The sequence below is a fragment of the Micropterus dolomieu genome, linkage group LG16 (assembly GCF_021292245.1).
Source record: "Micropterus dolomieu isolate WLL.071019.BEF.003 ecotype Adirondacks linkage group LG16, ASM2129224v1, whole genome shotgun sequence".
NCBI classification, from domain to species: Eukaryota; Metazoa; Chordata; class Actinopteri; order Centrarchiformes; family Centrarchidae; genus Micropterus; species Micropterus dolomieu.
Window position 1 is genome coordinate 8,590,556 of NC_060165.1, and position 15,414 is coordinate 8,605,969.

The 15,414-nt window shown below is 40.2% G+C and overlaps 1 protein-coding gene across 1 annotated transcript in view; it reads left to right on the top strand.

Moving 5' to 3' along the window:
• The window catches only part of tbc1d22a (TBC1 domain family, member 22a), a 92,886-nt gene that overhangs the window by 8,231 nt on the left and 69,241 nt on the right, over positions 1 to 15,414 (top strand). The window contains exons 7-11 of the mRNA XM_046072652.1: positions 675 to 727; positions 828 to 956; positions 3,599 to 3,661; positions 4,159 to 4,224; positions 9,324 to 9,438. Coding sequence (XP_045928608.1) covers positions 675 to 727; positions 828 to 956; positions 3,599 to 3,661; positions 4,159 to 4,224; positions 9,324 to 9,438 — 426 coding nt within the window. The remainder of the gene's footprint in view (positions 1 to 674; positions 728 to 827; positions 957 to 3,598; positions 3,662 to 4,158; positions 4,225 to 9,323; positions 9,439 to 15,414) is intronic.

A 15,414-nucleotide genomic window follows, 5' to 3' on the forward strand; every position in this document is an offset into this window, starting at 1 on the left:
TGGCCATGTTAGTAGTTGGATTCTTACTGATTGTATGGGGTGGACAGGTGTCTTTATGCAGCTAACGACCTCAAACAGGTGCATCTAATTTAGGATAATAAATGGAGTGGAGGTGGACATTTTGAAGGCAGACTAACAGGTCTTTGAGAGTCAGAATTCTAGCTGATAGACAGGTGTTCAAATACTTATTTGCAGCTGTATCATACAAATAAATGGTTAAAAAAATCATACATTGTGATTTCTGGATTTTTTTTTTTAGATTATGTCTCTAACAGTGGACATGCACCTACGATGACAATTTCAGACCCCTCCATGATTTCTAAGTGGGAGAACTTGCAAAATAGCAGGGTGTTCAAATACTTATTTTCCTCACTGTGTGTGTGTGTGTGTGTGTGTGTGTGTGTGTGTGTGTATATATATATATATATATATATATAATATTTTATTTATTTTTTATTTATTTTTTTTTTTCAATTTACAGACAGAGCCAGTCTAGCAGTTTGCCCCTGCTCCTTGTCTTTTAGCTTAGATAAGCTAAGTGGCTGCTGGCTTTGGCTTCATATTTAACATACAGACATGAGAGCGGTATTGATTTTCTGAATGAGCATATTTAACTTAACTACTGAACTCTCACTTGCTCAACTCAAATCAAAAATGTTCATTGATTTGATTAGTAAGGATCAAGATGAAGATTAACAGCAAAATACCGTATGTTGGACAGAATGATGTAAAACATGGTATCAAAGAATTAAACACTTATTTCTTGTGTCCTTCCTTCCTCCCTTTCTTTCTGTCTTTCTTTCTCTCTCTCTCTCACCCTCTCTTAGGGTTACCTACCAGCTAATGCGGAAAGAAGAGACAGTGTGCTACAGAGGAAGAGACAAGAATATTTTGGCTTCATCCAGCAATACTATGACTCCCGCAATGACGAACACCATCAGGACACTTACAGACAGGTATATGCACACACACTTTCACAGGTCCCGTATACTTGTTTTGCATTTATTCTTTTCTTCTACATCTGACTCTGTTCTTTAACACCCGTCTGAATCCCAGAACTTGAAGGACAGCATGAAAGACAAACTACAAAAGGTTCCATTTTCAATTACAGGAACAATTTCTTGTCACTAATGTATTCCCTCTTTGTAGGCTTTTTATGTGTATGTTTGTGTGTGTGTGTTTGAGAAAGTGTGTGTTTTGACAGGATTACTGAGACCACTTTCATTCTTCTTTTTTTCTCTCTGTCTCTTCCTCCTTTCTCATGTACTCATAGGACTGTGGTCGGCATGTCTGTCTGTGTGTCTGTCTGTGTTGACATGGAGGGACTGTGGTTGCACTCTTTTCACAGAGTAGAGACAACCAGCCTTAAGCTTCAGAGAGCTGCTTAAATGAGCACTTGGTTTTGAAAATAATATCTACTTTTTTCTCTCTGTTTATCTGTCTCCCTCTCCCCCCTACATACTCTTTCATTCTAACACTCGACTACCTCCCATTCATTTCAAACCGATAAGAAACATCAAAGTGGGCTGTTGATAGCAAAAACACGCATTTATCACATCCCGTCCAATTTCCCATTGATCTCCTCTGCACTGTGCCAGAAAGCTGGCATACTTTGTTTTGATGATTGTTTGGATCGCGTCTTGAAGCCTTCTTTTCTGCCAAATTTTGCTTGTTTCAACGCTGTTTGTGTTGACAGAGCGGTGATTTCTTGTTTTTTTTTTTCTTTTTTTCCTCCTGTGTGTGAGATTAAGTGTGTTTGTGCATATGTTTGTTTGGCACTAAAATTGCACGACAGTGGGTTTTTTTGTATTTTGTGTATATTATGTTTAAGTGCCTGTAGACATACAGTATTTACATACATTACATGTACCTATATGTGTTATGTTTGTCTTTGTATCTATCTTTGTTCATATGGGATGGCCCCTGAGCCAGTCTAAAACTCTCCTCCTGTCTCCATAGTTTGTGTCTCTTCTTGTATCAGTCCATCTGTCTCTTTTATATATCTGTTTATGTTGTTGGTAACTTGCCCAAACAGCTTGTGTGTAGCCATTGTAGAAGTGCACTGCAAGCTTTTTGAAGTACTGCAGCGGTTTTGTTTTTTTTAAGCCATCAGAAGATATAAAGAATTGTCTGATATCTTCTTGGCTGACAGACGCTGAAGTTGTGTGTTTGAAACAACAAATTTAGTTTTACTGTTAACGTAGGATTAAACAAATCTTGACCACTAGAGGGTAGAAATACCTCAAGAATACTCCTGAAACACAGTCACAGTAGCAGAGCCTTGTTAAATTATCAAGTTTGTATGACTAAGGTTTTAGTACGTAGTCGCCTACATACACATCCATTAGTAACGGAGCTACACTTGTAACCCATCTAAATCCTTCTCCCTGCCACCTGTCGAATGTAAGCCCAACATTTGCTTATCTTAGTCTAGGTTTGACTCTTTTAACCAGTCACTCATTTACTTTATCTCTCTGCCATTTTGCACTTGGCAGATTTTGTACTGATCTTCTGAGCTGGCAGTAGCTACCTACAGTTTTATGTGTGGTAGCTGGAACTCAACCATATGGGCCAGCAAATCAAAACAAAGGACTGAATGCTGATGACAGTTCCATTGAGTGTAGAGGAATTTGCATAGAAGGTTGTTGATTCTCAGCGGGATCAGCAGCACATGCATTACAGAGTCATTCCCCTCAGTGCCACTTGGCTCAATAACAATATCCACCATAACAAAATTCTGGTCTTCTTATAATTTACTTCTGTTTTGGAGATTCATGAAACATAACTCTGTATACCAGGGCAAGCAGCGAGAGCCTCCTAAAGCTTTGCAAATAAACTTCACATTTACATAAATCATTTCAAAATGCTTGAATTGCTGGAATTATACTTCTCTGAAGACACACATAAATGTCTTGGTGGACCTACGCAGAGAAGGGTGTTATGGTTAGCCGTAGGCTGCTTTAGGGCTGCAATTAAGGATTATTTTTGAGTGTTGATTTTCTTGATTAATCGATTTAATTGTTTGGTCTATAAAGTATCTCAAAGCTCAAATCAAATGTCCTCAAATATCTTGTTTAGTCCCCAACCCAAAGATATTCAGTTTACTGTCATAGTAGTAGTAGGCATTGTTTCCCACATAGACATTACTTGGGCAGACTGCCCAGTTACATTAACGGCCACCCAGGTATATTTGGCAACCCCTTTTAGCATTTTGTAGAGAAACACACAGAGGGTTGTTAACTTTTACATTACAAGATGCAGACACATTGGATATTTTACATGCACAGACCAGGTAAAGCGACAGTGAACACACCAGTTCAGATTTCATACTTGGTTTTGTTTCAATGTGCAGTGCACCAGCTGCTGTAAAAACAAAAAAACTGTTTGACTTTATAAAACATACTGTTGATGGAGAGAGGCAACAGAGCAGACACATACAGGGAGAGAGAAACAGAAAGAGGCGGAGCAAGCCAATTAATTTGCAGCATAGTTGTGTGTGAGTGTGAGGAAGCAAGGCAGACATTGGTACTCATGAGTGTAAATGTGTGCGTGCGTGTTTGTGTGTGTCTAACACTTTTCTCTCCCATGTTGCTGTCAGATCCACATAGACATTCCTAGGATGAGTCCTGAGTCTTTGGTGCTGCAACCAAAGGTGACAGAGGTAAGGTGGACAGAGCAGACAGGACTGTGAATACAGTTCAATGCCCAGTCCTGTCAGCAGCAAGCCACACACTCTTACAAAACAGTCCGCCCGTCCGGTCTGGACCATTTCAGTTGGCTTGCCTCCAGCCGCTGTCCTGCATCCGTCTGGCTCCCTTCTGACGAATCTGCCTGCCTGTCGTATTGTTCATCTGCGGGGTAGACACTCTGAAATGGTGTAAATGTGGTCCAGCACACACAAAAGTACTTCCAAGCACATAATATCACAGAGACATCTGGACCTGTATAGACGTACATATGCACACTCGCATTCAGGACCACCGCTGCTATCCATTTCAGACCACTGAAACCCCCATCAGCCTTCAATCAAGGACACCAATCCACTAACTGTTGCTCTCCCTCTCTGTCTTTGTCGTAGTCTGTATTGGCCAGATCTGTGCTAACCTGCCCGTTGCTTCAGTGTTTGTCTTTTTTTTTTCTCTCTTTCTCTCTCTGCAGATTCACATTGACATACCGAGAACTAATCCTCTTATTCCTCTCTTTCAACAAGCTTCTGTACAAGAGGTGAGCTCCCCACCCCCCCACTCCACTGCACACACACCCCACCTCACCTAGCAGGGTTTTCCCCTCTACTTTTGGGCAGATATGGGTAGCAACATCATCGCTGACACTGATATTGTGGGGGTATGTAGAGAAATAAAGCATGCATGGGTTCAAGTGACAGTTGGAAATAGATAAAAACTTCCAATCATATATATTAGTTCAAAAAAGTTAGTGTAGGGTGTGATAATGGGATCAGTGGGTGTCATATTTTTATATCAAGAAAACAAAAAACTATTTATAAGCCAAGGACTAGATTTGTGTCTGCCTGGGAATTTGAAACGGGAAAACCCTTGCTTCAGCACACTGCATGATCTGGCATGGGTGCACACACACAAACACAAACTAGGACTACATGTAGAAGAAGTAAATTATACCTACAGTCATGCATGTGATCAAATACACTTAAACTTCCATTCTGCATGGTTAGCACTATGTATGTCTGCTTTGTAAGTGCTACTGAACACTTGGGTGCAGTGGTTTAGGGGATATAAGAACTAATTCTCTTAAAAGCCTCTTAAGCGTTATGTTTGATAAAACAGTAGCTATCAGTGGTAGTTTGGACACATAAGAACAACATGTAGCAAAACCAACAATACTGGAATCGGCGTAAGTTGCTTTGAATAACTGTATTACTTTAAACACTTAAAATTTAAATGTGGTACAAGTCACTTTGTTTCTGCTGTGGTGTATAAAGTTGACTCAGCAGGTCTAAGGGACCATCATTGCAGCTTCCCAAAACAACTTAACAGAGAAATTAACTTGATTCCATTCATTTAAATGGGTTTAAGTTGATCTTATTATTACATTGCTTCTGGGAGGTCCTGTCATACTTAGAACTACTGGCCTGAAAAGCAGCACAGATAGAAAATCCCATAATGAGGTGCAGGCTAATGAGGTGACCACGGCTCTGGGCTGCTCTCCATGTACACCTACACATAGGTGTGATCAGGCACACACATATACACTCCTGAAAGAATACGCAATCATGTGTTCATGTGTAAACATGTAAAAAAGGAACAATGAGGAGATGTACTAGCATTTATAATGTTTTGCATTTATATGTAGCACGTAGACTCATACACTTGTACAAGCACATTCATTCATACACAGTTCCCTAACGCCACCTTCTGTTGTCCCCGTTGTACGGGATACAACTCGGGGCTGTAACCAGGGAGGTAAAGAGGGAAAAATTAAGATAATAAAATAAGACAAGGAGAAGGTGGTCTCTTTTCGACATGCCATCTTATGTATGTTATGTATTACTACTGTATATGTTTTCCCCTCATGAACCCATGTCTCCAACTTATCCCCACACAGCAACTCTCCCTCCTTTGCGTGGGGGAAAAAAAAAAAAAAACGGCCAGCGTGCACTGAAATATTCAAACAGCGTGCTCTCATATGTTTTGGTATGCAACAGACTCCAAAGGCCTCTCTCTTTTTTTTTCTTTCTTTTTTTTTCTTTCTATGGTTATGCTTGCTTCGGCACCACCTGAAAATCACCTCTGCTTCATTTCATTCACTTGTTTGTCATCGCCCCCCCCCCATGGGGCTGAAAGAGATTTAGTCGTGATGGAAGGCAGTCAACAGTCTGTTCCATTTCGGGGAGAGAGGGATATTGAAGCAATTCTGCAGTGATTTCCTAAGTGGAATCTAAGTGTTTGAGTTTTTCTTGTCTTGGAGAACAATACAGTCTTCAGGAGATGTTGATAATCTGCAAATTACTAGCTCCCAACGTAAAAAGAAAACGTTCAGTTTTGCCTCCTAATTGTGATTAGAGGCTGAAAGAGCAGGATTTATCAGTAGACCTCAGTGTCTGCATTGTTAAGAAATCTGATTTTCTTTTTCTCATTTCAAGCATTTAACTGATGCTTTTTAACTTGTTGATGAGTACATGGGATATTTTAGTGACTGAGCCTGTGATCTTTTGACGGCGGAATCATCTATTAAGCCTCTTTGAAGCCCTTCTAAAGTTTTATTTCACTTTAAGTGTCAAATGTCAAGGAAGAGTTCTTTGACTTGACACCGTTTTGTTGTAATTCCGTTTCTACTCTTGAGATTACCCTTATCTAGGGCTCCTTGGGGTCTGGGACTAATTTTATGGAGCCATAGCGTTGATTTCCTGTCCTAGAGACGCACGGCTTCATGAGAAGAATATGAAATTAATGGGAGTTTAACATAATTTGCCAGAATTTAGTTTGCTGTCTTCTGAGGACCGAGTGAACTCTGTTTAAACCTGCAGACAATGTTGTTTGGTTACTATTTGGAGCGAGGCGTTTCTCTGTCTTTTTTTTCTGTCTTCCACATACGAAGACACCAAGGTAGAAGTCTTTGCCCATAGTAAACTGGGTGTGGATTAGGGTAGTGTGTACGTGCACGGGTTCACTCAAAGTGGTTCTGTGTGTAGGCGCCAATGTGAAATATGCATGTCAGCTTTTGAGGTTGCATGAAAAGAAAGTCCCATTACCCACTCCCCCTGCTCCGGCACCTCTCTCCCTGTTTGATAGATGGGGCTTTGATAAAGAAAGAGGGAGGTGTGAGGCAGGTAAAGGGGATTTGAGGAGAAAGCCAGAGAGAGTTGCATCTTACCAGTCACTCCGACTGCCTTTACATTGATTGAATTACTTTAAATAAAAATGAGAGTTTGCACGTACACTTCCAAAAAAATGACATTGCCATGGCCGTGTTTTTTTTTTTTTTTCTACCATAAAACAATGAGCTATGAGGTTATTTAGAAAGTGACAGAAACATGACATATTCCTAAAAAATAAGAAAGTACTTGATGGGTGTGGTACAGCAAGGTGTGAGAGAGAGTGAGTGTATATTTTTTTCTGGGGGAAATCCATTTGCACACCAGAAAAACAAGCCGAACATCAAACCTCCTCTAATTCACTGGGGCTGACAGCATTAGACAGCATTAAACAGCCACCCGTAACGAAGATGGAAGTGTTAGCCTTGCAAAAAAATATTGAGAAAAGAGGGAGATGGAGGAGGAGACAGACTCAGAGGGGAAGAGCAAGAGACGGAGACAAAGTGAGTGAAAGAAGAAGAGAGGAGGGAGGAGATCGACACCAAAGCAAAGAACAAAGTTCAAAGTGAGCTTTTTTTTTGTGCAGCCGAGAAAGTGAAGAGTGAGGTGTTGCTCTGTGCTGAGAGAGGCAAATACATGCTTCATCTCAAATTTAGGCTGCTCATCCATTTCCATAATGCCCAAAATCCAGTTTCTGCTTGTGTAGTTTTTCATTTGGGCAAACAGTGAGATAATAAATGCCAGCATAAATAAAGATGAGATTCAAATAGTGTACAAAGGAGGGTTGTGATGGAATAAACATGCACACACGCAATTACACATTAAATGTTTTAAGTGTTTAAAATAAAACTTACTATCAATTTTGTGACATTTAACTCCAGTAATATCATCTTTAACTAAGTAGGTTTTTTTATACACTTAACCTGGTGCCCTGTGGAGTTCTCTTGTAAAGAAACATAGGTTATGTGTATATTCAGTGTTTGTAACACTTTGTGTGTATCTTTGAGGTCTGAAGCTGGGCATAAACTTTAATTCAAATTCAAATTAGCTTTATTGGCATGAATGTATAACAACAATATTGCCAAAGCATCATACAAACTACATAAGAACAATCCACCCCATACATTTCATTAAACAAGTGACACAGTAGGCTGTGTCTATTACATGACTTGAGCCAGTTTGCATGAGCCGCACGACTTATTTTAGAGTTGGGCCTAATTTCAGGGCTAGCTATCAAGTTAATAATCTATACAGTAAAAGTTAGCTAGCTTAATTCTTTTTTTTTTTTTCCAAGTGAACAAGCCATACTGTCCACGTCTTCATAGCCATCGAGTGCATATACACCAGCGTCTCTTGTTTTTAGAAATTTTAGCACAGATAATGGAGGCAGCATTTCTGCCTTGTTATCTCTTAACAAACTTCTTCCTGCCTCCTAGCTTTCAAATAAATCTTTACTGAAAATTTTCAATGTGCAGAAGCCAATGTTTATGCAAATAAGTGTGAGCACTGACCTTCAGACTTTACACTGTGAGGATGTAAATTGTGAGCTTTAGCTTTACATCCCATACGATTTACTTGTACAGTTAGGAATCAAACAACATCCTACAATGTATCCCCAGCTTAAACATTTTAAATGTATTTCCTCCCTCCTCAAAACATGAACATGAAAAACTGATATTTATATAAATAATTGTGTGTGTATGTATGTGTATGTGTGTGTGTGTATATATATGAATCCTGCATTGTTTAATCCATATTTTATAGCTTGCGGTGTTCTGGTGTTCTTCTTGCTTGTCTTTGTTGGCGCATTGCTTTGCTACTCTGCACATTACAGCCACCAACTGTCGATAAGCTGAATAAATGAGTCCATTTGCGTTCTGCACAGTACCAACAAAACAGGGACCAACTTGTAAAACCATTGCTCTGTATTGCTAGTAGTGGTGTAAAACTCCACAGAGTACCTTTTAATGTTCTTGTAACACATCCCAAAAACAAAGACATGAATAAATTATATGTCTGTGATAAACAAATATTCGATGATGGTTCACTAAATTGCCATCCGCACCTGTAGTGTTCCTGCCAGACTCCCACAGCAAGCAAGGTTGTGCCCATTGTACTGCTTTTCCACCTCGCCTCCTCAAATTGTTCTGATCTCTATAATTGCCCTCCCAAACATCACTCACTTTTTAAATGGACACTTTTATGATTCAAATTTGTAATTCTAACCAACACGTTGTTTTGGAGGCATAATTTGTTGTCAGAGAATAACTATTTAAGGTGTCAGTGACCGTGGAGGTTTTTAGGGAAATTATTAGTTAGTGAATTGATTAGTTTAGGTTATGGCCACGGTTAATTGTTAGACATTTTATACTTAACATTTACTGATTTTAGCTTCCCCAACACAGAGATGCATTGCTTTTCTGTTTCATATCATTGTAAATTCACTTCCCTGGTGTATTATTGGTGTAATATTAGTGTTTTTGTCTACAAACAGTTTTGACACTCTATCTCTGTGTGTATGTTTGTGTGTAAGATTTTTGAGCGGATCCTGTTTATCTGGGCCATCCGCCATCCAGCCAGCGGTTACGTGCAAGGCATCAATGACCTGGTCACGCCGTTCTTTGTCGTCTACGTCTTTGAGTACATTGGTAAGTGCCATCTCTCCCTCTCTTGCCCCTTTTACCTTTCACTTAAAAATTCCCTAATCTTTTGTGTGATACGCTATTGATTGAGGATCAGTCATGTCTTTTTGCTGCCCCTCTACAGCAAGTGCTGCTCTCCACAGTGCAACGTGGCACCTTCTTGTAGCTGAAAAGGGTTTACTTGCTGGTTCATCGCCACAGGTCACAGGGAATCAACTCTGGGACCCTCGAGACAGTCTTTCTTTTCACTTTTCTACCCAACAAACTCCTTCTACAGCTCTGTGCCCTCTCTTTCTTTCTATAATCTTCCACCTATCTGTTCTTCTTTCATGTAGATTTACACTTATATCTCACTTTGTTTTTAAATATGCTTGTGAGTTATATTTATCAAAGCATTCTGGTTAACACTGCACGTATATATGCACAGTATGTGTGAGAGAGAACATAACTTGTGGGCATGTGTGTTCTTTTTTGCTCAAACCACAATTACCCCCTCTACACCTGGCATTAGAATGCGTCTTGTATTTAGATATGATTTTAACCCGATAACATTTACACCTGGTATTAATATGTGTCTCCAGTGTCCACATTGAGATCCAATTGCTCTGTCCAGCTCAAACAACCGAACGACACCTGCTCGTTTGCACGGGTCCAAAAACTGCTCTGTAATTGTAGACTGTTGAATAACTTTGTGAACTACCATGTTCAGAGCCAACATGTTGTCTACAGAGCCCTCCTACTGTGTGCGTCTGTGTGATGTTGTGCCTCATTTACGCCGATGAATGTTTTTTTTTTGACGGTATAATCAGACACAGATAGAAAACACACACAGACTGGCAGTTGTAAGAAAAAACAGGTGATCTTTAAGGAACACACATTTTAAGGATTTTAATATGATTATTATTATTATTATTATTATTATTATTATTATTATTTTATTTTTTTACATAACTTTACTTCAGTCAATGCTTTATTTGTCTCGTGTCCAGGAATCCTTTTTCAGGTTGTTCTTGAATGAAGCCCACTTTTTTAGGTCCCTGGTTTTCCCCTTATAGCAAAAGTCCTTCCTCAAAGTTTTCCCCCCCTAAAACCACGGCCTGCTCGTCTTTTTGTTTGGTTTCTTTATGCTATGCCATCAAGCCACAAAGTGGAAACCACAATGCTCTGAGGACTACCTTGCACCCTCTAGACCAACTGTGGTTGCAGAGATACATTTAGGATTTAGGAAGTTTAGTGGTGGGAAGCACGCAAAATAGGTTGTACTCTCCGACTCCTGTGCTTCTCTGTACTGCTTTTGGCACGCAGCACTTTACTGAGAGCTAATGAGTGCTTGGTTTAAAGCGTTTTCTCTGCTTTTCTTTTAACTTCTACTTCGTTTTACATCTTTTAGTATAACGCAATACAATGCAACAGTCCGGCAAACCACAGTACAGGCTCCAAAATGACCAGGAAGTAAACACCTCCATACAAACTGTTTCAACACAAAATGAACATTTCAACCTTTATTAAGGTAGGATTTGTTGCTGGGATGTTGTATTAGAATGCATTTGTTTTTCAGCGAAGTGAACCTAAAAAAATGGCAAATTAGTATAATTTCCAAAATGAGATTTCTGTGAAAACTGTACTCTTAGAAAATAATGGCTGGTATTAGATCCAGTATCCCGTACCTTTATTCAGTTGTCCTTCACATTTCCCATTGTTTTCCTTTATTAATATGTTCTCCGGTGTCTTGTTTCCTCTTTTCCAGCACCCATTTTCTGCTTTCTTTCATTATCCCTACCTCTATCCACATTTGTTTCTCCTCTCTCTTTGCCTTTCTCTGTGGGCGAGTCACACTCTTGTCAGATCTTCAAGGCATCACCCCGCGCTTTGTTCCCCTGCATTTCCAATGCGCTGATGAGCCTTGAACAACACACTCAGCCAGCAAACCTTCAAACGTGCCTGGCTGGCATCTTACATGATGGGCTGATGCGCGCTGTTGTTGTTGTTAGGTGCTCTTGTTTTCTGACGCAGAGAGAGAGGGAGAGAGACGGAGCAGAGAGAGGTTTGGCTTTTTCACAGGCCTAAGTCTGCTCCTTTTGTGGAATGTTGGGAAGTGTGAGATATACTCTCTCATGCTATCGTGCTCTCTTGCTCTCTCTGGCTGTCTCTCTTCCTCTCTTGCCAACTATTTTTCTTTCTTCTGTTGCATCGTACTCCCCCCTTCCTCTCTTTCCCTCCCTCCATTGTATTTGAGCTCATGGGTATATGATGAAAGCAGGGAGTCACAATTCATTTCTTTAAGAATTATTAGAAATAAATACTATAGCACATACACTCCGTGGACAATGTAGGCATGTTGCCTGACAAGTATTACATTAGAAACATTTGAATGTGTTTGTGTGTCAGACACTTCATACTTCATCTTGCTCATTTCTTTTTCTTCTCTGATTTTAGGTTTGCTAATAAGTGCTGTAACATAACATGCTGTAAACACAACATTGACATATCAGTGGCACGTCAACCTTTCAAGCTGATATGGCAAATTTGTTAGCACACTGAGCAAATACAGTAGGGAGCAACTTTAGCATTCAATGTGTTCAACAGCTGATCGCTAACTTTCACATTTAATTTTCAAACCCTTGCGCCAACTTCGTGTTTGTGTCTGAACAGTGTGCAGCCTTGTGAATTTGAGTGACAGCCTGTATCTGAGGATGTGAGCCGGTTCGCTGATTGGGAACCTGATTAAGACTTCAACATGTTTGCGGCTGCTTAATCTACCCTCTAAACAAGTCTTTTCTGTCTATCCTCTGTTCCTTGTTATGTGCTGTCTTTTTGTTTCATCTTTTTTTGACATTCCCTTTCTCTTTCCCTTTTTCTACGACTCTGTCTAGATGTCTTTTTTGAGATTGATTGATTCCCAAAGTTGTTTTCCATTTAGGCTGCCCCAGAAGCAGAAAGGGACAGAGTAGGGAAAAAATACCAAATTACACCGACACTCACAAGATGCCCCTGCATATGTGCGTTTTATTGTGTTAGTTTACTTGTCTTCATGTTTCACCATTCCTATCTGTCACATTGTTAGTATCTCTTTTTTTTTTAGCGCTCTTGCTCTGTTTCTCTAGCGTCAGACAAACAGCCTTGGTCTGGCACTGCGGTTCTTGTTCAGCCGCCATACACTCCATTTAACTTTTGATGATGCAATGCATGATGGCTCCACCTCATCTTCACAGCACTCCCCCTTCTCTTCCTGTCAACAGCTTTCATTAACACCTGACTGTTAATCCAAATTGAAAAGTTCCAATTCGTAGATTATTGATAAACTCTTCAGATGCAGTGGAAAGCAAAACAGCACTAAAGTTGTTTTGTATTCACCTGGACTGTTAAGCAATCTAGCAGGCCTCTCGCGTGTCAAAGGAGAAATTGATTTGGGGAGTCTATCGTTATTGTTCTCCAAGTGTGAGGCATTACTCTGCTTTGTCTTCTCCCCATCTTCCACAGTGTAGCTCCTCTCCTATTAGCCGACAATAGAAGTCATCTAATTAAAGGCAGGATGGACCTTGACGGGCCAAAGAGCCGGGGCCAGGCCTCCTTTAATGTGGAGGGGCTATTGATCGGCAAGTGGATCCATAATGTAATCTGCATGCCAGTGCCTTAAGTATGGATCCACTCTGAGGAAAGATGAGAACATATTAGCAAGTTAGAGAGACAGGGAAAGAGATGTGGTAGAGTATTTGAAAATAATTCCGAGAGGTGATGGTTTGACAATCGTGAGTGAAAGAGAATCTCAGCCACAGTGGAGATGGACAATGTAGTGGAATATAACAGCAGCCAGAGCGTCTCTTGGCAGACTTAAGAGTAAGGAGTGAGGGCATGATGATGGGCAGAATGATACAGAGAGACAAACACTAGAGAAGGAAAACAAGTTTTTCTAAAAGGGGGTAATGAGTGACTTAGAAATTGCCCCCATGCTGTCAGGTAGCGGCCCGGCCAGGCAGTCCTTCCCCCTGAGATGAAGATGGCCTGGAGTAGCCTATCACCGTCCTCCGCTGTGAAGCTGTTCTCAGGCTGTACTTGTCATAGCGGGCAGAAAGTGACTAGCAACAGCTTCTCTGTCGCTAGGATTTTGTGTAGAATTCAGCAATTAGCTCTGTACTGAGTGTGTTTCACCACTGTGTGGAAGCAGTGCGTCCTCTGTATAGAATTTATTTTGTCTGTTTAAATACCCAATCAAAAGTTTAAATCACACTAAAACAGACAATGCTGCCAGAGTAACAGGCCTGTTTCATATGAGCAAAACGTATGCGCTGCTTCAGCCTCACACTGTTTTACAGTTTATATTACAGTTCAAAATGTCGTAGAATGCTTTTATATTTTTTTGTATATCAGTAGAGAAGAAAGGGGAGAGGAAAGATGCCCCCACATCACACTAGCTGGCGACTTTTTCCAACTTGCTGGCTACTCTATATCCTTGTGGAAAGACCTGACAGGTTAGCCATATCAGCTTTAAAGGTGATAAAATGTCAGTGTATTTACCTGGAATTTACTGATGATTTACGGTGTATAGGATAAATGTTCCATACGTCTATGCCACGTTAAATGTAACAAATTAGAGTATGAGGCTCCTCATTATCAGCTACATGAGGTACTTAAGCTTTGTCGGTGTCTTAGAAGCAGTAATGTCGCCAGTTTCTGTAATGTTTTGGTATTTAAAAAAGAATAAGTGAAGTGCTTGTGGTTATTTGGGAAGATGGAGGGGATGAGGAGCAAAAAGTGCCTGTATGATGGAAGTCCTGTTAGTCCTGTGGAAGATGCTGTGTGTATCTTTTAGCCAGCCTATTTTTAAAACATAAAAACCACTCAGATCCCTAGACACATGCCTTTTCTCGAAAGGCTTCTTCAAACTTTCACTAATGCAAAGAAATGTGCACGTCCTTTATCTCTTGCTTATGCAGGACAACTGCTGTCTGCTAAGGGCACATTTGTAAATTATACACACAATTCAGCTTTTAGGGAGTAAGAGCTTTATGGCACCCATTTTTTCCTTTGGCATTTAACATTATTTTAAAAAGTTTGTCTCAGTCCCTTGGTAACAAGACATGCTTTACCAGCTTTGAAAAATGCTGTTAAACCAATGGGGAGAAAATGGGAGTGAGAAATTGCAGCATGCCTCCTTTAAGATTATGTATGTTGTCATTGCGCTCGCTAACTGTAGCTTTGCTAAACATAAACTGTGGTTACTCATTCACTCTGTTAAAAATCCTCGGTAAACAGTGTGAGAAGAGCAGGGCACATTTTGCCTGGGTTATTCAGTTTATAGGAATAAAGGGGACATTCTCTGTTATGCAGCGATAGGGCTGTCCCCGACTGCTATAGTGGAATCAGAATTGTCGAGTCTTGCTTATAGTCGACTGATCGTCGAATCATGCGTTTTTGTGCAGCGGCGGGGAGGGGGGGGGGGTTACATACGGTAGCTCCGCTTTAATCTTGAGAAGCTGCAGAGCTACAGTCTTTGTTCATTACTCACTGCAACTTACACTGTACTTTTACAACTAAACAAAGGCTAACTCCAGGGTTAGGGTTAAAATTTTGGATTCATTCACGCACTTTAAAAAGAATTAATAAAAGCTTTTTTCTTTTCATATTTTTATTTACAGCTTTCTATGTTGAAATATATATCATAATAGGCTGCATATTAACTTATTGGGAGAAAAACACTAGTTCTGTGTAAAATGAGATGTTCAGCTCCAAAACGGATGATCCTACTTTCATAACTCCACTGCTAAGTCAATCAGGCTCCGCCCATTGAATCATCGATTCTTCGACTATTTGGGGTCAGCCCTATTTGACAGTATTTGTTATTTTAGTTGCTGCAGTTGTTTTATTTCAGCCGGCTATTATCGATGGTGATTCCTTAACCATGCACAGTTGCTAGATATCACTTTGTTCAGATGCTTTTTGACGCCACACTAGGGCTAGAGCATTTGTTGGAGATATAGAATT